Consider the following 23,517-nt stretch of genomic DNA (forward strand, 5'->3'; position numbering starts at 1 on the left):
CTGATTATGGACCAGCTCGTAAACGAATTATCCGCAAACGAACGAAGCCTATTTTTAAAGATTCCTGGGCTGCGAAGCTCTAGGAGATGACATCAGAGAACCCCCAGTTCCTCCCCCGCGCCTCCCGCCCCGCTCCGAACCAAGCCCCTCCATCCTCAAAGACTACCAATCCCAGGAGGCGCCGCAGCGCAGGGGCCCAGAGCTCCGCGCGCAGCCCGCCCCGACGCGCCCAGGCCACCTCCTCTGGAACCAGGAAGACGCCCGATGCCCGGCCCGCCACGCCGCAGGGATCCGCGCGGGGCGTGCCGGGACTTGTAGTCTCCGCGGGCTGGGAGTGCCGGCTCCGGAATCTCGGCGGCCGTCTGGGGGCTGAGGCGGCGCGGGCACGCGTGCGCAGTGTGTGGACGGGCCGTCGTGGGCGCCACTCCGGCAGTTCGGTGCCTGTGGGAGCCGCGGCCGCGGCTGCGCGAGTGCTGCGGGCCGAGGGCCGACGTGAAGTTGGGCGTGAGGAGCGCGGCCGCACCGGGGCGGGGTGGGCGGGGCCGGGCTCCGGGAGCGCCGCGCCGACTGAGGCGAGCAGGGAGGCGGCCGCGCGTCCGCCGAGGGGCCGGCGGGCGCTGGTGAGTGCGGGGCGGCGGGCGACGCAGGGTCCCGGGCTGCCCCGCGGCCCCTCTCCCCGTGTGTCCGCCGCGCGCGGCTGCACCTGGGCGAGGCCGCGGCGCCGGCTCACCTGCTCGCGGGCTCCGGGGCGGCGGGAGGGGCGGCGTCCTCTTCCCGCGACTCCTTTTTATTGTTTTCCTGACCTCAGCCCTCGGCGGCGTCCGGCGGGGGAGGGCGGGGAGGCGGGCGGCGATCGGGGTCGCCGACGAGCTGGTCGGGGGCTCTGCTGGAAAGGACCGTCGCGCGCTGCTCCCGGGCGCCCTGCGAGGGACAGCTGTCCGGGGATTCCCGGCGGGCGACGCCTGTCGGCGTGGCTCGACTCCAGGGCTGTGCCCCGGGGGGCTCCACTGCCTTGGGCATCGTTCTCTACTGTCTTCCTGCGCTTTCACTTTAGGGCTCGCGGAGTCAGCAGTCGACTCCGCCCTGTGCCTCAGAATCATGCTTTACCTTCGCACCTTAATGGTGCAGATGACCAGTGCGAGCGTTGAAAGTGACTTGCCCAAGGTCACGCAGGTAGGACCAGGGAGGCCAGCAGAAAGAGCCCTGGTCTTTCAGCCTCGTGGCCAGCTGCCCGCCGCAGCGCCTTGGGGAGGTCCTGAGTGGTTTGTGGTTTATTTCAGATGCTTTCTGTTGACCCTCCTGGATAGATCATCAGAAGGGAAAGTGTTGTCAGGGTGAAAACGGTCCTGTTATTTACAGCCTTTATTGCCTTTGTCGAATTCTAGCTACGCTGAGTCCCAAAACAGAGCATCTGCCCTTCGCGGGGCACTGGATTGTTCTGTTGGGGCGGCAGATGTGAGAGGAGGTTCGGGGAAGAAATATGCACGCAATTTGTGCCATTTTTCTCTCCCTTTCCCCCTACCAGCCCTATAATACTTGCTTTCTTATTTTACGATTGATTGCTGTCTGTTTCAGCAGGACTTTCTTTGCTTTAATGAAGTCATCGCCTTTGTGAATTAGTTTTCTAACTAGAAAATCTTATTTCCTGTGTGTTTAATGACTGGAACAAGTAGTGCTCTCTGAGGTTTATAACCATTGTCTTTTATCTTAGAGCTACTGATCAGTCTGCTTTATTACCCCGCCAAGGACTCAGCTTGCATACTTTCTATGTGAGTTTAATGCCATTGAAACACTTTTTACAGCGAAATTTGGCTAAGCTTTATATGAATCGGAGAAAAACTTGAAGAAAATCATTCTGTAAAGCTACGTTTTTCTTCGCAATGTGAAGGACTTGAAGAACTATTATTTCAAAAATAGATTAATTCTGACTAAAATGCCTGCAACGTTTCATATTCCTCATTTTCATATTAATACACTTGTGGCAAAAAATATTTCCCCAAATAGAGTTTCTTCAAATAATCCTCATCTTAACCAAATCTTCCCAAGGAAGATTACATCTTAGAATGTTTATGTATTTAAACAAGAATGTCTGAGCTTAGCAGAATTTGAGTTAATGGTTAATTTATTTTATAGTGCTATAAACCCCACAGAATATCCATTGATGGGCTTCTCTTGAAGAGAGAGCCATATCAAGGAGTATCAAGGGATATAGCTTCGGATTTGCTTTTTGTGGTTAAGTAGTGGGTAACTTCTGTGACTTAAGAAGATGTGATTTATATGTGCCTAAACGGCTTCACATGGCACTTTATCTTGCTAGTTACTAGTTTTATGGTTGCTTTGGGGAGGAGGGAAGTAACAGGTTTGTATCTTTTTATTCTCCTCTTTTAGCAATGTAGCAAAATAGGAAAGAGAGGTGGTGTGTCAATTTGAGTTTGTCCTAGACCCATAGAGACAGTAAAACAGGATAAGTATACAATTGTTAGGAAACTGCTATGAGTTCATAAGCCGGAAGGACCTTTTTAGAAATGTTTAAGGACTTTGAGAATAGCACTGGGATATTTTCTTTAAAAAGCCACTATGGGCAGTCCTCCCCTGTTTGTTGTTAACATATAGGATGTGGCAATATTGAATTCTCCTCGGAAAATATTTGGGAAAGATGGAAGCATTTTATATTTTTGTAGAGGCTTTTCCTCTAGAAATATCTAATGCAGCTTCAAAACAAAACAAAACAAAAGACTCACTTAAGCCTCAAAGTTTTTATAGTCCTACCATAAAACTTCCTGTTAATTTGACTGTATGATAACTTGTAACCCAGAGTGAAATCTATGAAATAATTTATTAGTGTAATTTAAGTTTGACTTCGATACTGAAATATTGCTAGATGTTAAGTTGTTGTTCTTGTTTAAATAATTCTGTCATTTAAGAATGAAGAGAGATCATTTTCTGAATACAGTATAGTAATTATTCAGATGAGATAACAGTTAACACTCTGCTTTCATGAGATTGAAAACTTCAAATGTCATAGTAGTGGTAACTGCCTCAGCTTTGAGCTGAAGTAATAGAGAAGTACTACTTCTTCACATGCTTGAGCATTTTACTTTTGTTAATAGTAAATTTTGATTTTAAATTTCCAGATTCTCATATTTCTGATCTGCAATAATATAGTAAAATGGTTTCAGTAGGAAATAAATATTAAAACTGAGTTAATTATTTTCACCATTGTAGGTACACAGCATTTAGAAAGGTATTAACATGGTATCAAAGAATTCTTAGGGCAGAAACTTCTGGTGGTTTTAGATGCTTGTCTGTAATGCTTAATTATTTTTAGAAACATAAAAATATGGGATGTTTTTATTTAAAAATAAAAATTCATGTTGATACTTGTTATAGCAGTAGGACTCAGTTATGCTTAGTAACATTAAACCATTGAACTCTGAGTAATATTTTCTCCTAGTAGCTGCTCTGTAATAAAGAATATTTCAGCTTATAATTAATTCCTAGAAGATATTTAAGCAAACATATTTGCTATTTAATTTTATAAGCCTTTTGATTAGTTGAATTGCTTTGAATGCAGGGAAAGAGTGTTTTTGAGGATTTTGTATCAGAATTTAAATTGAAATGTCTTTTGACTGTAAAAGAAAATCAGTATCAGTTGGGATTTTTTTAGCATTAAATAAACCTTTGAGTCTTAAGTATTTTTTCCTATGGAAATCTTATTATTGTCAGTCTGACAGTTTTATTTTTAAAAAAGTTGTGGTTTTACCCTTTTATATAGTCTAGCCTCTTACAGTTTAACCATTGAACTCTGGATTCTGTGAAGAAAGGACAATCCCTTGAAGAAAGGACAATCTCAGGCACTTAGAACTAGAAGCAATCTCAGGACTTCTAATGTAGCATCTTACCCAGTACAGTAAATCCCCCATGGGAATTTTCATGTCTGGTGTTTCCTCTCATTACTAAGGACAGTGATGATGTTCCCTGTATCATCAGGTTATTGAGTAGTCTGAGCTTGGTGAAAACAAACAGAAGACAATTTTATTTTTCACCATTCACTGCTTTGAACGGTGATATGTAGGGTCTTCCTCTTTCCCCTTTCTCCCTGCTCATCATATCACGGACAAATGAGAGCTTTTCCATCATTTACAGCTATTAAAACTCTAGTCTTTCTCTTTCAGTTTAAACTTTCAGTCTCCTAGTCAATTTCAAGTTCCTCCCCTACCCCAGTGTTGGGCACTTATTACTTAAAATACTTGGACTGGGGAGGAATTGTGGTATGCTCCCAGAATTCCTCTTTCTCTTTCCTCTTCTGGGATCTACTTGGTCAGGGACTTGTAAGAAGAAAAATGGAAAAGGACAAGTCTATCTTACTGGGTGCTGTTAAAGCCCTCTTTTGATTAGCGATGGCAAGCCATTGATGTCCACTGATAGGCGTCTGCACTGGAATTTTTGGTGAGCTCTCACAGAGAGACTCCCCAGTGCCCCTAATTCCTGGATTTGAAATTTGCTTTGGGCCTATACGGCAACCTCCTTGTCCGTGACCTGTCAGTCCCACCCCCTGGTTCCTAGGAGTTTGTGTGGGGGTGAGGTACTTTGGGGATCTTTTCTTTCCATAGCCAGATTTTTTGATAACGGCAAGACAGCTCAAGTCTAGCTACCTCCTGCAGCTTCCACTTAACCCACTGGAAACTCACTTCCTTGTGATACGAAGCGGGTGGTATGCTAACTGCATAAATCTGTGCCCCTTTTTGTGCCCTTACATTTCTTGTTAATTTTTTTTGTCCCCCTGCTCAAATAGGTACAGATCAGACTCAGTCTGCTTCTTAAGTAGACATTGAACTGAAGAATGGGATGCCAGTCTCTCCTACGTGTAAACTCTTCTTGGTGATTCTCTTAGAGGGCTCCTGCCATTGTTTTGGGGTGAATACCTCCTTCCTTTCCGTGTCTTCTCCCTGAAGACTTGGAAGACTTCAAATTTTTTCCCTCTCTTCTGTCAAATGTTTCTATCAAGTGACGGTAAAGTGTTGATTATGGTGCCAGAGTCCTTAGTGGTATGTTTGTGAGGGAAGGAGTGTCAGTGCTGGGTTTCCCAGATGTTTGATCCTTGATGTCTGTATATCCTCAGCTTTGAGCTTGATAGCAAATTTGGGACAACAAGGCTAGTCCCACTCAGCAATGGTTAAAAATAATAGTGAAGCCCTGTGAGCCTAGTGCCATCTCACTGTGCAGAATTTAATTTTTCCTTTTTTTTTGTCTGTGTCTCCGTGATTTTTGTTTTGTTTTGATTTTTTGACTTACTTCCTGGGTCCTGACGGATGATGTATTAACTGTGAAAATGTTAATTGATGGCTGATTGTATGATCTAACTATACCTTAGAGTGAGGATACATTTGGGGAAAGGTTTTAATAATATACTTTTATCTATTCTTGCCTCATATCAGGTTTACTAAATATATAAATACAAATAGAAATATAGTGTTTGAAACTTTTACTTTCCATCGGCTAAGCAAACCAGTTAGTTAAATCTGCCAAAGGATTTCTTGTCTAACGGCTAGCTTTCTGTCTAGAAACTGTAATATTAATATTCATTGCAAAAACACGGATGGATCTAGAGGGTATAATGCTAAGTGAAATAAGTCAGTCTGGTAAAGACAAATACCGTATGATTTCACTCATGTGGAATTTAAGATGCAAAGTAAATGAACGAAGAAAAAAACCCCAGGTTTTTAAATACAGGGAACAAACTGGTGGTTGCTAGAGGGGAGGTGGGCGTGGGTGGGGTAAAGTAGGTGAAGGGCATCAAGAGTACACTGACTGCGATGAGCACTGAGTAATGTATAGAATTGTTGAATCACCATATTGTATACTTGAAACTAACATAACACTCTGTGCTGATTATACTTGAATAAAACCATTGTGGAGGAAGAAAGTATTTGTTGGAATCATTATGGACTCCTTAATACTTCATTCAACAAATAGTTATTGAGTGCCTTCCATGTAGCAGGCACCGTTTTAAGCATTGAAGAAACAATAGTAAATCCCCCCCCCCAAAAAAATCACTGCTCTTGTGGAGCCTACAATTCGAGTGTGGGGAAACAGACAAGAAACAGGTAAATAAGCAAATGATATTGTTTGTTAGCCCCAAATGCCAAGGAGAATAAAGTTGGAAAGGGAGACAGGACAGTACAGCAGTACAGTTCACATTTGCAGTTTTAGATAGTGTCAAGATAGGGTGTCACTCTTTCTCTGAGAAAGTCTATTTGAGTTCAAAGGCCCTGATTGGGAAGCTTGTCTGACATAGTAGGGAGTCCAGTAGCCAGATGAGTGACCAAGGGGGAACTGGGATAAGGTATGGGGCATGTAGGTGAAGCCTGTATGTCTTTGTAAGGGCTTTGGTTTTTTACTTGAATGAGATGAGATCACATTGAAACAATGGTTCTTAAACTTGGCTGAACACTAGAATTAATCTGGGGAGATTGAAAAAGGTACTAATGTCTAGATTTCATCTCTAGAGTGTCTTTTTTTTTTTTTTTAATGTTTATTTATTTAAATAATTTAAACACTCAACCTAGGGCTCAAACTTAGAACCCTTGAGCTCAGCAGTCACTTCTGTTTCTGACTGAGCCAGCCAGGTCCACCCCCCCCCCCCACCGTCTCCAGAGTTTCTGATTTAATTGGGATGGGGGGTGTCCAGCCTTGGCATCAGGATTTTTAACAATCCCTCGGTAATTCTAATAAGTAAAGTTAAAGAGTTTTGGACAGGGTGACGTTACTTAGTATTGAAGAATCTGGGCTCCAGACCTAGACTCCTCTGGTTTGAATCTGAGCTGTGCCATTTCCTAAACCTGTGACCTTGGGCAAGTAATTTTTAAAATTTCCTGTGCTTTGTTTTTCATTTGTAAAGTTATTCTAAGTATTAAGCTAATATTTAAATATTTGGAACAGTGCATGGCCGGTAGTAATACGGGTTTACTGAATAAACATTTAAATATATGTCTTAATGGAATCACTCAGCTGTGTTGAGACTAGAGTGAAGGAGGCAAGGACAGAAGCAAGGAACAGTCAGCTAGCTGAGAGATGATGGTGGCTTGGACCACAGTGGCAGCAGTGTAAGTGATCAGAAGTAGTGGGATTCTGGATATTTACAAGATGGAACCAATAGGATTTGCTGATCCGTTGGATGTGTAATGAGAGAGAAAGAAGATTCATTCCAGTCTGACTCTAAGATATTTTGCCTGAACAGCTGGAAGAAGGGAGTGGTTGTTTATTGAGATGGGGAAGACCGAGACAACAGGTTTCTAAGGGGAATGGTTGATGCTGTTTGTTTAAGTTTGAGATGTCTGTTAGATAAGTAAGTAGATATGTAGACAGTTGTATACATGAGTCTGCAGTTCAGCTGGATGTCCAGAGCTAGAGATAGCTGTTGGAAGCCATCTGTATGTAGACTTAGGTAAACAAGTGAGCTCACCTAGGGCATGGGCAAAATGCATGAACAGATACGAACATTACTTCATTTAGTTTATGAACACTAAAACTGAAAATGGTTTCAGAATTAATAATACCAAGTGGGATTACTGGGTTATGGGGTAAATGCATGTGTGATTTTGTTAAATAGTGCTGTATTCATCTCAATAGGGTTGCACCATTTTGCCTTTTCATGAGCAATGTAAGAGTCCCTGAGTTCTAATAACTTCACCAATATAGTGTATTGGCAGGCTTTTGACTTTTGGCCAGTTTGATAGGTGAGAAATGGTATCTCTCTAACACAGATTTTTTTCCATTGTGAAGGGTTGTGAACATCCACAGAAGCCTAGGATTGTATAACTATAGTACCCATCAAGTAGTTCCAACAACTATCAGGCCAGGCCATGCCTCCTTCATTCCCTACCCCTAGATTATGCAGGTACTATTTTATGTATCAGTAGATACCTCTGATAAGGATTCATTTTCTTGGTGACATAACCATAATAACATTATCACACTGAAAATAAAGACCCATTTTCTTAATATAGTTAGGCAGTATGCTAATACCAGTTGTCTTTTCTTTTTAAAAATTTCATTCATTTATCTGACACATACACAGAGAGAGAGAGAGAGACAGCTGGAGAGGGAACACAAGCAGGGGCAGAGGGAGAGGGAGAAGCGGACTCCCTGCCAAGCAGCGAGCCAGATGCAGGGCTTGATCCCAGGACCCCGGGATCATGACCTGAGCTGAAGGCGGATGCCTAACGACTGAACCATCCAGGCGCCCCCTAATATCAGTTTTCTTAAATATGTCAGTGTTTTCAAAGTTTATTTAAAAATTTTTTTAAAGATTTTATTTACTTGAGAAAGAGTGAGAGATTGGATTTTGCTATTTGAATACCCGTGGTATGGTTTAACATGTTCTCTCCCTGTTTTTTGTGTTCCCTGTCAGTTGGTATTAGATCTAGAGGTTTGGGTCAGATTCAGGCATTTTATTTTCAGAGGTGTTTTGTAAGTGCTATCATGTTCTTAGGCACATGAAGTCTGCTTGCCTTTTTTTTTTTTTTTAATGGTGTCAGTGGCAATGCCTACTGTATCTCTGTTATTTTGAGATTTTTCTTATTATGAATGAAGTCAAGCATCTTTTTATTTTTAAGGGCCATTTTAATATCTTTTTTGCAGAATATCTGTTCATGGATTTTGCCCATTTTTCTCTTGAACTTCTGATATATTTCCCTTGACTTTTTTTGCAAGCTCTTTAAATGCTAAGGAGATGAGCCCTTTATGATGATGTAAGTTGTAAATATTTTCTACCGGTTTTGACTTTGCTTATCAGGTTTTTGCCATGCAAAAGCTTTTTTTATAAAAGTGATGCATGGCCAGTTTTATCAATAAATTTTTTATTGCTACTGGATTTTTTAACTTAACTTTTTGGAACTTTAAGTTACATACAATAAACTATTCGTTTAAAGCTTACAGTTTGATGAGTTTTGATTATATTGTGGCATGTGGCTGTAGTTCCTTTACACAGTAGAATGCACTTCATTGTATAGACAGATTACGTTTTATTTATCTCCATGTGTTGATGAACATTTGGGTTGTTTCTAGTTTGAGGCTATTAGAAATAAAACTGCTCTAAATATTAGTGAATTAGTCATTGCATAAATATATGTTTTCATTTCTCTTGCATTAATACCTGGGAATGGAATGGCTGGGTCAGAGGTTAGGTGTATTATTTTGGTTTTATTGCCAGAACTTTCCCCAGAGTGGTTGTATCATTTTACATTCCCATCAACAGTGCAGAAATTCTGGATGTGCCACATCTTTGACAACATTTCATGTTGTCATTTAGCTTAATTTTAGCCATTTGGTGAGTGTATATGATATCTTTTTAAAATTTAGGATTATTGATGTATAATTTACATACAGTAAATTTTACTCATTTTAGGGCACAGTTCTGTAAGTTTTAACATGCGCATATAGTTGTGTAAGCTCCATCACAGTCAGGATACACAACAGTTACATCATCAAAAATATTTGATTTATGTTCCTTTGTGGTCCTTTTCCTTATCCCAAGCCCTAGCAATTCTTTTTTTTCCCAATATTTATTATTTATTATTTTAGAGAGAGAGAGGAGGGGGAGGGGCAAAGGGAGAGAATCTCCAGCACACACTCCACTGAGTGCAGAGGGAGCTCTGTGCAGAGCTCGATCTCATGACCTGAACCGAAACCAAGAGCTAGACACTTAACCAACTGAGCCACCCAGGTGCCCCTCAAGCCCTAGCAATTCTGTTCTGTCTTTTAGCACTGTAGTTTGTTTTGTTTTTTAACTCGTATGCAGTAGAGTTTACTCTGTGGTAAACTCTGGGCCTGAGTTTTGATGAATGCATTGCGTAGTGATACATCCCAGCACAATTAAGATGCAGAACAGTTCCATCACTACAAAAATTACCAGCCCCTCCCTTCATTTACTGGTTTGTTCCCTGTCCCAATAGCCTTTTTGGTCTGGCTTCTTTCACTTAGCAACGGTAGATTCAAGATTTACTCAGGTTGTATGTATCTGTGGTTTGTTCCTTTGTATTGCTAAGCAGTGTTCCATCATATTGGTTGTACCACAGTTTATTCGTTTATGGGTCAAGGGACATTTGGGTTGTTTCTGCTTTTTACCAGTTAAAAGTAATGTTGCTGTAGACATTTGTACAGATTTTTGTGCAAACACAGCTTTCAGTTCACAGTAGGATTGCCGGGTCATATTGTAGTGGTATGTTTAACTTTATGAGAAACTGTGAAAATTGTTCATCCAAGTTGCTGTACCATTTTGCATTCCCACCAGCAACGTATGAGAGGGAGTTCACTTGTTCCACATTCTTTTTTTTTTTTTTTAAAGATTTTATTTATTTATTTGACAGACAAAGATCACAAGTAGGCAGAGAGGCAGGCAGAGAGAGAGAGAGGAGGAAGCAGGCTCCCCGCTGAGCAGAGAGCCCGATGCGGGACTCGATCCCAGGATCCTGGGATCATGACCTGAGCCGAAGGCAGCGGCTTAACCCACTGAGCCACTAGGCGCCCACTTGTTCCACATTCTTGTCCGCATTTGATATTGTCAGGTTTGGTGTTTTTTGGCTTGTTTTTGGTTTAGCCATTCTATTAGGTTTGTTGGGATATCTCATGGTTTGTATTTGCAGTACTTTCCTGACTAATAATCGTGAACATCTTTTCATGTGCTTGCTTACTCTTTGTGTCTTCGTTGACTATTTGTTACTATTTGTCTTTTCAGGGTTTGGTTTTTTTGCCATTTTCCTGTTTGGTCACTTCTCTTACTATTGAATTATAATAATTTCTTGCCTGTTCTTTGATATCAGTTATTTGATAGACATATATGTACTGAATATTTTTCTCATCCTGTGACTTGTCTTTTGGTTTAACAGTGTCTTTCAAAGAGCAGTTTTTAATTTTTTTAAGTCCAATATAATAACTAGTATATTGCTCATCCTCTTTGTGTCTTAATTAAGAAATCTTTGTGTACTCCCAAGGTCATGAACACTTTCCTATATATTTTTTAGAAGCTTTATTGTTGTAGCTTTTGTGTTAGGTCTGTGATTAATTTTGTTACATTTTTTCCCACATAAATACCTAATTGTTCTAGCACCATTTGTTGAAAAGACTATTCTTTCCCTGTGGAATTGCCTTGGCATCTTTGTTGAAAATCAACTGACAATATATATGTAAGAGTCTGTTTCTGTATTCTAAGCTGTTCCACTGATTTATCTTCTTCTTCTTTTTTTTTTTCCCCGAATCTGTCCTACATTGTCTTTATTGCTATAGCATTTTTGTAAGTCTTAAAATCAAATATTGTAAGTAATCCTACTCCATTCTTTGGGAAAAAGACTTGGCTACTTATTTATTTATTTGAAACATAGAGGGAACATAAATAGGGGGAGCAGCAGGCAGAGGGAGAGGGAGAAGCAGGCTCCCTGCTTAGCCGGGAGCCGGGAGCTTAGATCCCAGGACGTCTCAGGACCTGAGCCAAAGGCAGCCACTTAATGACTGAGCCACCCAGGTGCCCCATAGATTGGGGTTTTCTAGGTCATTTGCATTTCAGTATATATCATAATACATATCATGTTCTCTATTTTTATAAAATATTCTGGACTTTTTATTGGATTATTATATCACTACTTCATTCTTTTCTGTATCTGTGTTGGATGGATCACATGTTTAACTATTCACCTGTTGACAAGCATGTGGGTTGTTTCCACTTTTTGGCTATTGTGAACAGTGCTGCTATTAATATTTATGAGTAGCTGTTATCACTTCTTTTGGGTGTATATCTAGGAGTGGAAATGCTGAGTTGTATGGTATTTCTGTGTTCAACTTTAGAAGAACTACTAAACTGTTTTACACAGCTCTTGTACCATTTTAGTGTGAGGGGTTCCAGTTTTTCCACATCTTTGCTAACACTTGTTACTTTCTTTTAATTATCACCATCCTGGTGGGTATAAAGTGGTATCTCACCGTGGTTTTGATTTACATTTCCCTAATTACCAGTGATACTGAGCATCTTTTGTGTTCTGTTTGGCCATTTGTGTATCTTCTTTGGGCAAATTGTCTTTTCAAGTCCTTGCCTATTTTTTATTTGGATTGTTTATTATTGAATTATAAGAGCTATTTATATATTCTAGATACTAGACCTTTGTCAGGTACATAATTTGTGAATATTTACTCCCATTCTGTAGATTCTTTTTTCATTTTTTGATGTTCTTTGATGCAAAACAGCTTTTAGTTTTGGGGCTCCTGGGTGGCACAGTGGGCTAAGCGTCTGACTCTTGGTTTCAGCTCATGTTGTGGTTGTGGGGTCCTGAGATTGAGCGCAGTGTTGGGCTCTAGCTCAGTGCAGCGTCTGCTTAAGTTTCTCTCTTCCCTTCCCTACCCTGGTTGCACACTCTCTCTCTCAAAGAAAAAAAAAAAGCTTTTAGTTTTTATGAAGTCCAGTTTAGCTTATTTTTTCTTTTGTTGTTCATATTTTTGGTGTCATATCTAATAATTCATTGCCAAATCCAAGGTCATGAATATCAGCCTCCATGTTTTCTTAAAGTATGGTTTTAGCTATCTTACATTCAGACTGTTAATCTATTTTGAGTTAATTTTCATGTAGTGTGACGAGGGGTCAAATCTTCCCCGTTGCATGACGTTGGCACCTTTGTTGAAAATCAGTTGGCCATGTAGGTATGGGTTTGTCCAGGGTCCCAGGACTATTCCTTTGGTGTGTGTCTGTCCTCATGGCACCACTCAGGTGGATAGTTTTTTACTGTTGGATACAGGTACACCTGGACGGTATGTGGGTTAGGCTCCAGACTACTACAATAAAGCAAATACCAAAATAAAGCAAGTCAAATGAATTTTTTGGTTTTCCTGTGCATATAAAAGTTACTTTCACACTATATTGTAGTCTGTTAAGTGTACAACAAGATTACATCTAAAGAAAACAATGTACGTATCTTAATTTAAAAACCCTTTCTTGCTAAGAAAATGCTAACCATCATTTGTGCTTTCAGCGAGTCATAATCGCTGATCACAGGTCACCAGGACAAATATTATAATAATGAAAAGATTTGAAATATTGTGAGATTTACCCAGGTGTGCCACACAGAGACACCAAGTGAACAGATGCTGTTAGAAAAACGGTGCCAGTAGACTTGGCTCCATGTAAGGTTTGCCACAAACTTCCAGTTTGTAAAAAACACAGTGTCTGGAAGTGCAGTAAAGTGAAGCACAAAAAAATGAGGTGTGCCTGTACGTTAGTATAGTGTATTAATTTTCCAAGTTTTGATCACATTTTAGAAATTTTTAAAATGTTGGGTAAGTTCATTAAAGGAATTATCTTCTCGAAGTGCCAGATTTATAACAACACACATACATGACCTTAGTGGATAATTTTGTTTAAGAATTTTTGGTGTATCTTATTACTGCTCTGGATGCATACAGAGTAGTATTTAGATACGCAGTGTATCAGGATGTGTTCTAATTGAATTTTCATTGTGGGTGAAACAACCTTGAGCCGTTATGTAGAGACTTAGTTATGTATATACATTCAGCCTGCCAAAAGCTGTTGGTGCCGGCTCTAGAAGAGCCGGAATAGGGACAGTCTGCAGCTTGCATCCACGAGGAAGGAGTCACATATGTGCCATTTCTAGAGAAGAAAATTGGCTGGGAACTCTGCTTTTTACTCAAGTCATGGTTTTTAACTCTAATCAGTACAACAGAAATTTTAGTATTGTAAGAATCAGAATATGATGTGTTTCTGAAGTCTCTTAGTCTGTAACTTCTCTCTTCTCTTTTCCTCCCCATAATTATTTACTGAAGAAATTGGGCTGTTTGTCCTGCTGTTTCCCCACAGTCTGGCTTTGGCTTAGTGAAACCCTGTGGTGCAGTTTACTATGTTCCTCTGTGTTCTTTATTTCCTGTAAGTTGGGAGTTTGACATAGGGAGATCTAGAGACTGGATCCGATTCAAATAAAAACTTTTTTTTCCTTAGTACATATTCACTTCATAGGTGATGTTTGTGTCTTCCCTCAGGAGGCACATAATACTGCTTATCTCTCTTTTTCATGGTGTTAATTAATTTTCCTATGATTCATTTTAGTTGTAGCAATTCAAAGAGCTTTAGAGAAAGTGTGGTGTAAATGTTAAGATATGAGCTCTAGAGCCCGGGAATCTGGGTTCTCTAATCTTTGAGAGTCACTTTCCCTTGTGGGCGTTGAGTCTTATCTGTGAAATGGGGACATGATTCCTATTGATGGGGTTGTTCTGAGGATTCTGTGAGAAAACACGTGGAAAAGAACCTTGCACAGAGCCTGGCATCTAGTTAGTGGCCAATAAGTGTTAGCTATTGTTTTTCTGTGAACTTAAAAATACTCTGTAATAATCTGAAAGGTAGATTATCTGGACTTATAAGTGAGGAAATTGAAGTTTGGATAGCTAATATTTGGGCTCATCTGGGTGTGTTTGGGGAGAAAAGTCGGTCAGTTAATGCAGTGGAGGTGAACCGCTCTTCTCTGTTCCAGGCAGTGTGTAGAGCTGTACTTAGTAACCACTCACAAGAAGCTTAATTTCAAAAATGGTTTTGCCCATGCTTTGTACATACCCACATGTACGTCCCCACCTCAGGTTGGGAAGGAGGCTCTTTGTTAAACAAGTTGTAAATAGCACATTTTCTGTTTGAAGTCCACTGAGAAGTACTTACTGTCAAATGTTTTGTTTTACAGTGTAATGTTCAGGCTCAGAAATGCCTTATGTGGATCGACAGAATCGCATTTGTGGTTTTCTAGACATCGAGGAAAATGAAAACAGTGGGAAGTTCCTTCGAAGGTACTTCATACTGGATACCAGAGAAGATAGTTTTGTGTGGTACATGGATAACCCACAGGTTTGTGAAATCCAGATGGTCGCCTTTTTTCAAATCACGCTAGAATTTTAATTATTAATATAGCTAACATACTGTATGGCTGTTAGGATTTGTTTTCCCAAACAATCTACGTTTAGATTTATTTCTCCTGGCTCTATTCTTCCTGTCCTGCATGTTAAACCCTGCTGTCCTACTTGAATTTCAGATGGAACTAAGTTTATTTGTGCATGCGTATATGTGTCCCACCCCCCTCGAGAAATGCTGTCCCTGGTAGAAAATTCTGAAATCATTTAAATTTAAGATACTGTCTCTGGGATAGAGACCGCTGTCTTTGGTAAAGAAACTGCCTGAGCTAGTTGCCACTCTTGTACACATGTGTAGCCCTTTCATGTTGTGGTGACAGATTTGAGAGTCAGCCGTGTAATGCCATTCATGGATTGAAATCCACTTGGATTTCATTGTTGCTTTTCAAATCATTGGGGAAATGTCATAAATTAAAAATTAGAATCTCCATTTTAAGATCTGTGAAAGACCTTGGATTAGAGATCATCTAATGAGTAGTTTTTTTTGGAGTATGTAAACAAGAGTTTATTAAGGCACAAAATAAATTATTATTATAACTTTAAAAATATAAACTATTTCTTAAATGAGTAGTTTTAAGTTTTCTCTCTCTGTGAATCTCTTCATTCAAATTGGGATGGATGTTGCAAGGTTGAGTCCCTAGCAAACGTCTAAGCTGATTCTGTCTAGTGGCTGAGGGACTTGGAGTTCAGGGAGGAGTGGGGACTGGTGGGAGGTTCCATTCTGTTTCACAGAGAAGGAACTAGACCCCCTGAGAAACAATCTGATGTTCTTTACCACCCTGTACTTACTTCAGGTTAGACAAAATACTTATGTACTAATGCATTTATATTTGTTTACACAGAATTCAAGTTGTAAGGGCTATAGTACAAATTCCACCTCCTCTTCAGTGCAGGAAGCCTGTCTACCCCTGATCTTCACTTTAGCTGTTGGTTCAATTACACATTATGAAAAAGTACTTGTGCTATTTGACAAGACACTTTCGTTATTATTTCTTCTGTGAGCCAAAATCTCTTTGCTTGTATCTGCTGCCCATACTGTGTCCCTGTTTCTCCATAAAGTAAGTTTAGTCCTTTATTCAGACACGACCTTTCAAATTTTAGAGGATAATTTGTATTTTAATTCAGTGTAGATTATTTGAGTTCTGACTTTGATACTTTTTCCTAGGAACTGTCTACTCTCTGTCCTTATTCTTACAGAGCTTACTGACACTGTTTTACTCCCTTATCTCTGGGTGTAACCACCTTTCTTGGGTGGTAGTAACCTGGCTGTGCAACTACGATGATTAATATCTTTACTTACTGGGCCAGAGTCCGTGGAAGAAGGAGCAGGTCAGCAGAAATCAAAAGTCCATGTTTATTTATTTTTGTATTTTTTATAGAAATCAGATTTCTCCCCTTTATTACTCCACCGTTTTATCTGTGGCACAGTCCCCTCCCAAACTGTCTTTCGCAGAGTGGAAAGTAACTCAATTCCACTTGACTCCCTCTCACTGCTGGGTACTAGATCCTGGTTTCTGGTTCTCCTCACCTGCACAGGCCATTGCAGAGTCCTGGCCGGTGCTCTTCCTGGTTTGTCTCTCTTCACAAGATCTGGGCGACTGACACATACGGATTCTTCCTAATTGCATTTAAAGCTCCTTGGTTGTTTCTCTTTCTTCATAATAATAGGTTCTCCCCTCAGAAGTCATCCTTTTATCAGCATTTCCCACTTAGAGCTAGAAGGTGGTGAGCACAAAATGGACTATTTTTATTACACCGAAGGAAACATGAATTTGGAATCAGAGTTAACGGACTTCATGGAGGTCATAGCATTCAAAATTGACCCAGAGGGTGGATATGATTTTGGCTGGTAGTTTGAGAAGTGGTTGTTCCAGTGCTCACAGAATAGCCCAGGCAAGAAGTCCAAGCAAGGAGGCCTGTGCCTATGTGGAGAATAGGTCCCTGTGGCTGTAGCAGGGAGGGTGTGTGTTAAAAGTTTGCACTCAGCTAGATCTTTCTCACATGAACTGATATTTTGTTTTTAAGAGTTTCAGGGTTTTTTGGTTTTTTTTTTTTTTTGAAGTTTGTTTATTGGGACACCTGGGTAGCTCAGTCTATTAAGCGTCTCTTTGGCTGTGTCTCTTTGGCTCAGGTCATGATCCCAGGGTCCTGGGATCGAGTGCTGCATTGGGCTCCCTGCTCAGTGGGGAGTCTGCTTCTCCCACTAACTGCTGCTCACTTGCTTGCTCTCTCTGTCTCTCTCAAATAAATTAAAATCTTTAAAAAAAAGTTTATTTATTTAAGTGAACTCTACACCCAGCATGGAGCTTGAGCTCATGACCCCGAGATCAAGAGTCACGTGCTCTTCTGACTCGACCAGCCAGGTGCCCCAACATGAACTCTTTAAAAAGCCGGATTTGGGGTGCCTGGGTGGCTCAGTACCTTAAAGCCTCTACCTTTGGCTTGGGTCATGATCCTGGGGTCCTGGGATCGAGCCCCTGCATCCGGCTGTCTGCTCAGCAGGGAGCCTACTTCCTCCTCTCTCTCTGCCTGCCTCTCTGCCTGCTTGTGATCTCTGTCTGTCAAATAAATAAATAAAATCTTAAAAAAAAAAAAGCCAGATTTCCATGATGTAATTAGCACATTGGTTTTTATGAATGTAGTACAGAATTTTAAATCTGTCTTTCTGTTTGGTTCTTAAAAATTTTAACTCTTCATTCTGTTAAGAATCTTTTACAGTCGACTCTGCAGCTGGTGGATTAGCCGTCAGTATACTAGCTTTGTGTCATTTTTAAATGTATTAGGACTTACAGCTCTTAATGAAAACTTTAGTAAAATGTCTTGCTAGGATGATTACCTTAGGTCGAACCACATGAAATTGCCAGTATACCACTATTTTGATCTACTGAAAAATGACAAGTTCTATCTGCTTCAATCTAGTTGTTTGTGTTATGGTACTGTAACACACTTATGCTAGTCATAATAACCCTGATATGAAAAAAAAAATCAGTTTAGCTCACCTGTCCTAGAGAGCCATTCTCCTTCTGTTTTCCTTTCTTTACCACTAACCATTGGTTTGAAAATCCATTCTAGTGTATTACTAGAGATCCATTTGGAGCTTTCTGTATTTTGTTGAGGGTGTGGGTAATGGTGGAAAATTAAATAATTGAGTATCTGTTCAGGAAGTGACTTTGAAGAAACTTGAAAGAAGTATTTTGGCAAAAGGAGTGCAGGAACTCATAAGAAAAATGGCTCATTTTCCTTTTTATTTTAAAAGTCACCAGTTGATTATTTCTTGTTCACTCTCAGGGAACAGATTTTGAAACTTACTTTTTTGTAGTCGAACTTGGCAATAATCTCACTGATCCATAGAAACTTGGTATTTTGAATATTCTTTATCTCTTAGCTACTTACATTTCCCTATACTGTGCCACTGTTTAATCTATGACCCTTCATGTCATGTGGCCATGACATACTTCTCATTTTTCTTCCTCATACAGGGCTTAGAACTGTATTAAGCTAGTTAAAAGATTAAATTTTTGGAGGATTTAAAAGAAAAATAACACTTCTGAATGGAAGGTTAGTAGTATTTTAAAAAAATCACTTAGTAGTTAGGAGGTCTTGAAGGCATTTTAACATTTCATTGACTAATCCAAAATTTAAAAACAACAACAAAGCAACCTCTTAATGTAAAACATTTTATATAAGAACACAATTCAACAGTATACCTTAAAAATTACAATGTTATTTTATATACATATTTATGGTTTATATTTAGAAGCTTGAATGTAGTATATAGATTAAAGCAAAACATAATGCAGTTTACAAGTTTACATAGGAGTGTAAATTTTGAAAAGATCTGTCCCTGTCAACAATAACCAGTAATTATGTTTGGGAATCTTAATTAAGTCTTTGAAATGTCTCGGCTTTCATATAATTAATTGTTTCCAGTAAGCTTATAGAGAGGTCTGAGAAAGGTACCTCCTAATCATTCATAAAGCAAAGTCAAAGGTTTTTCTTTTTAATGTACATGATCATAAAGTTAGTTAAAAAGTTGATCTTGGTTAATCTGTAGTGGAGGAAGCTTTCAATGTTAACATTGTTTTAATTTTACCTTTAAAATATTCTGTCGGAGTTTTCCTTTATATTCTTTTATTATTTTTTTCCAGACTCTCTTATCTGGTAAGAATACCCTCTGTAATCCATCCAGTTTATTATATTACAGGATATATTAAAGTACAATTTTGATTTGATTACAGAATGCTCACAAACCTTTGTTAATGGTTCAAATTCTTAACAGTATAAATTATTTGCTACTTTTTAAATTTAGGTCCTATATAGTTACGTTCTCGGTTCAAGTTCCCAAACCATTGTTTTCTACTACAACCCTATATGATACCATGTTACAACCCTGCGTTTATGGCTTTTAACGAAAAGTTTGGCCACAATGATAAAAATAGCCTTTTAGTTATAGAATGCATTATGGTGGGACAAAATAGAGTTTGGTTTTGTTATCCAACTGTCAACTTGATTTGTAAATACTTGAACTAAAAAAGTTGATTAGTAAAATGTGATATTAAAAAATCTAATTTCTTAACTTTTTCTAGTACGTTTAGGACATTATAATATAAAATAAATTAATAATGTTGGATTTTAATTATATATTAATAATTTGTTTCCAGAACTTACCTTCTGGATCATCACGTGTGGGAGCCATTAAACTTACCTACATTTCAAAGGTAGTTTTTCTCTATTGTTTCATATTCATGCCTGAATTAAAATTCCTTTGAATGAGAGTATGAATAATCAAAGAACAGCTTCCTTTCTGTGTCATTTAGTGATGAGGTTTGGGGTCCTACCATGTTGAAAATAGTACCTGCTCACTACAGGTAGGAAGTTCTTTTATAAAATTCGGAAGAGTATGTGGCTAATTGCAAAAGTTAACATTAACTTCTGTGATTGGGCCATCAGGACATTGGAAGGGCATCACAAGGACAAAGATGAGTTAACAGGTTCTATCTTTGGGAAACCTGAAGATGTTTTCTGAGTCTGTATTTATTTAAACTGTTTCCAACTTTTAATGCCATTACTTTTGACTTTTTATTTTTGTTTTATTTTGAAGAAAATAAGAACCATCTTAATGAGGAAACAATGGTTTTTCCTTCATTTCACTTTGTTTCTTCTTATTTCTCTTTTCTTGTTGTTGATATTTCTGGAATTTTTGTAATACTATTTTTCTTTTAAAAAATTTAGGTTTGGTATTTTCAGGTATTTTTCCCCCCTTGATTTTATCAGTGTTTTGGGAACCGAGATAGAAGTTGAGGACCTAAACTTCTGGAGTTTTTATACAAAATAATGTTTGTAGATGACTTAAGTTAGGAGATGGGAAGAGTAGCATGGAGTCATATGTATGTGCATACTATTAAGCATGTTTTGGAATTTCTTAGCAAAGGTCTTTAACAGAAGACAGGTTTACAAGTGTGCTTCTGTTTAAAGGACAGTTTTATAGACAAAGTACTTTGTTCTCGATATTGTTCTAGTTGACAACAACAACAAAAAGAATCAGCCCGTGCACAAAAAGGTTACATATTTAAAGAGCAACATTTTATTATTATTTATTTAATTAAAACCGTATTATTTAATTTGCAAAAGATGAATATTGTTTAAATATACCTCAGTTGTCCCTGTAAATTAAGACATTTTATAAATGCCTTAAGGTACCTTGAGTTTAAATTCTATAGTGATTATTATAAGGAAGCATAAAATTCTACTGCGAAATAAACTGTAGGCCCCCTGTCTTCTTGCTGGCCTGCAGCATAAGTGTGCTGTGAGGTAAGGATGCCGCCAGGGGTTGTTGACTCTCCGTGCAGTGATGAGGAATAGGCAGTTGAGGGAGAGATTGCCGATATGCTTGTATCTTTTCAGTCATTTGTTGCCTGGTCTTTTTAAAAATGGGAGCTCTTTTTAAAAATAAAGTATTAACTAAGCAAGTAAGCCTGACTGGCCATCTGCCTCCCAACTCCTCTGTTCCCCTTTTAAAATATAACTTTCTCTGTGCACTTCTGTTGACTTTAATCTCTGTCCCACAGCTTTCCCGAAGGTTGAATTGTACAGTTTGTACTCTGCGTTAGATATGCCTCCCTTTTCCAGAATTTATTCCTGGAACAACAAATTCCAGTGTGACTCAGAGCTGTGAATTTGTAGTTGGGATCAGTCAGGAACCCCAGACTTAGAAGTGCTTTTGAAGGTACAAAACAGATGTTGCAAGGAGATATCACTGGGCAGCAGGTGGTGATAGCCATGAATGGGCTTCTCAGAGGCTACTTCATTACGGGGGTAGGGGGTGGGGAGAAGGTAACAGCGACCAGGTGCAACTAGTTTTTTCACCTTCTGAAAGCCGTGTGTTGCATTTAGCAGCGTGGCCCCATTATCCCAAGATGTTCTCATGTACAAGAGGATCCAGTGCCATTTTGGTTTTGTTTCCTCATTGCAGATTAATACCTTCTGGATTTTGGGGCTTGGTTAATTACAGTCTCCCCCTTACCAATAGTCATTATCTCTAAAGGTTCACAGCTAATTTAGAAATATGCAATTTGGAAAGAATTTATAGTTTCTATAGAGTATTCTGAGGGGGTTTTGAAAATTATGTTAAACTATGAATTTTTCCGTGTGTTCTTTTAATGGTTTACTTTCAACTTCTTCACGTTTCGTTTGAGTAAATATTCAGAAAGAACATGGAAGTATCGTTTGTTTTAAACATCTCACAGTTGGGAGCCGTATTCTGTGTTTAATTTGCAGTTCTTTCTCAGTAGCCATAAAAGTTTAATTTTAGATCTGTTTGCTAAATACATGTTATTATTGGGAAATCATACATTTGCACGTTCATGCAGCATTTAAAGTTGGTTATCTAGCATATGAAGAAGAGAGTGACACATTTCTCTTTTTTGTTAGGTTAGCGATGCAACTAAGCTAAGGCCAAAGGCTGAGTTCTGTTTTGGTAAGTAGCCATTTTCTGTATGTTTGTTAACTAAAGTTTGGCTAATATAATTACAATATGCTGTAAAAGAAAACAGTACCCGAAAACCACACAACACAAACCTATGGGTTAATGGATTATTCTAAGGGAAATTCCCTTGAAACCACCATCTGGGTGAAGAAATAAAACTCCCTGCCCCTGAAGCCTCTTTCCTGTGTCCAGCGCAGTCCCAGCGCCTCCCTTCTTTGGATGTGGTCATTAGCTACCGTGTATAGTGATCACCGCCAGCAAGACTTCCAGTAATTCTTAACTTTCTACCTTGTATTATTCTATCATAAATGTGTAAATAATGGAAAGGATTTGATTTTCAGCTTGTGGGTGCTGAGGAGTTTATAGTTTGGGGGTGGAGGTAGTCGAGGGTGTCTGATCCAGATAGTGAATGTGTGAAGCAAGCAGTGAATGTCTAGTGTGTGCACACTCTGCTTGGCCCTGGGGCTGGGAGAGCAATAAGAAGCAGTCGTCGCCCTTAAGAGCCTCACAGGCTCCTTGTCTCAGAGACACTGTAGCTGGCAGTATCATCGCATTTATTGCTGTCAGCAGAGAAAGGAGTGTACAAGCTGTTAAAGAACCACAGACGAGCTTCACATCCTCACTGGGGAGTCAAGGGAAGCCACCACACTGGACAGGAGAAGAGCATGGTGTCTTTGGGCACCGGAACACTCCGGGAAGCTGCCGGGTACGGATGGCGACAGACGGAAAAGTAAAAGGGCAGGTGGGAGTCCGGGTATAACGTGTTGACAAATGATGTGCGTGTGCATGTGCGTGTGTGTGTAAACAAGAGGTGAGAAATTAGCATCTAGAAAGCTGACATAAGGTGAAGGAATTTTTTTTGCATGGATACAGTTTTGATGCAGGTAGATTAGTTCAGTGGCTCCCGAACTACAGTCCTTAAGGGACTGAATCTGGGTGGTGGCCGTGGAAGGAAGGACAGACATCGCTAGCAGGAGACGTGAAGGGACTTGGTGCCTGGATGTGCGGGAAGAGAGAGGTTCCGGTAGGTTCACTTCTGGTAAAGAAATGAGGGGTCAGGGAGAGCTGGATGGGGTAAAATGTTCGGTGGAGTTTGATGTGGTGGGGAAACAACACGTGGAAATGTGGTGGCGGTGATAATCGAGGACTGGATAGAGCCTGAAGATCAGGAATGGAGGAATTTGGAACCTGCCATGATAGCGGGTCGTAGTTGAAGCTGGGGGAGCTGGTGTGCCCTCAGCGTGTTCGTGGAACCTAGTGATGGGAAGACATTTCAGAGTGGCCAACTGGCGTGCTTTACGTGAGAGTAGATGCTTCTTGTGGTAGAGTTGATGTTAATGTTCCTTTTTCTCTTTTGCTTGTAAAGGGCAGGTTTCTTCTTTAGGCATTGTGGTAGGGATAACAGCTCGTGGCAGTCATGTACATCCAGCAAGAGAACAGCATATGAGCAGGATGTAAGGTAGCTGTTCAGAGAATCCTCTGTAAGACTTTTTAATTTTTTTTTTTAAGATTTTATTTATTTACTTGACAGAGTTCACAAGTAGGCAGAGAGGCAGGCAGAGAGGGAGAAGGGAAGCAGACTC

At 39.7% G+C, this 23,517-nt stretch overlaps 1 protein-coding gene across 9 annotated transcripts in view; it reads left to right on the forward strand.

Moving 5' to 3' along the window:
* Positions 1 to 285: 285 nt before the first annotated feature.
* Positions 286 to 23,517, forward strand: part of PLEKHA1 (pleckstrin homology domain containing A1) — a 54,988-nt gene continuing 31,756 nt past the window's right edge. For 2 of the 9 annotated variants that reach the window (XM_082722719.1, XM_082722715.1), the window contains exons 1-4: positions 295 to 620; positions 14,727 to 14,887; positions 19,611 to 19,667; positions 21,880 to 21,925. In XM_082722719.1, the coding sequence (XP_082578845.1) occupies positions 14,747 to 14,887; positions 19,611 to 19,667; positions 21,880 to 21,925 (244 nt within the window). In that variant the 5' untranslated portion in view covers positions 295 to 620; positions 14,727 to 14,746. Of the gene's footprint in view, positions 621 to 14,726; positions 14,888 to 19,610; positions 19,668 to 21,879; positions 21,926 to 23,517 lie in introns of all 9 variants that reach the window. The other 7 variants (XM_082722722.1, XM_082722721.1, XM_082722718.1 and 4 more) reach the window with 7 other exon arrangements.

This window comes from Mustela nivalis, assembly GCF_964662115.1.
Source record: "Mustela nivalis genome assembly, chromosome: 2".
Classification (NCBI taxonomy): Eukaryota; Metazoa; Chordata; class Mammalia; order Carnivora; family Mustelidae; genus Mustela; species Mustela nivalis.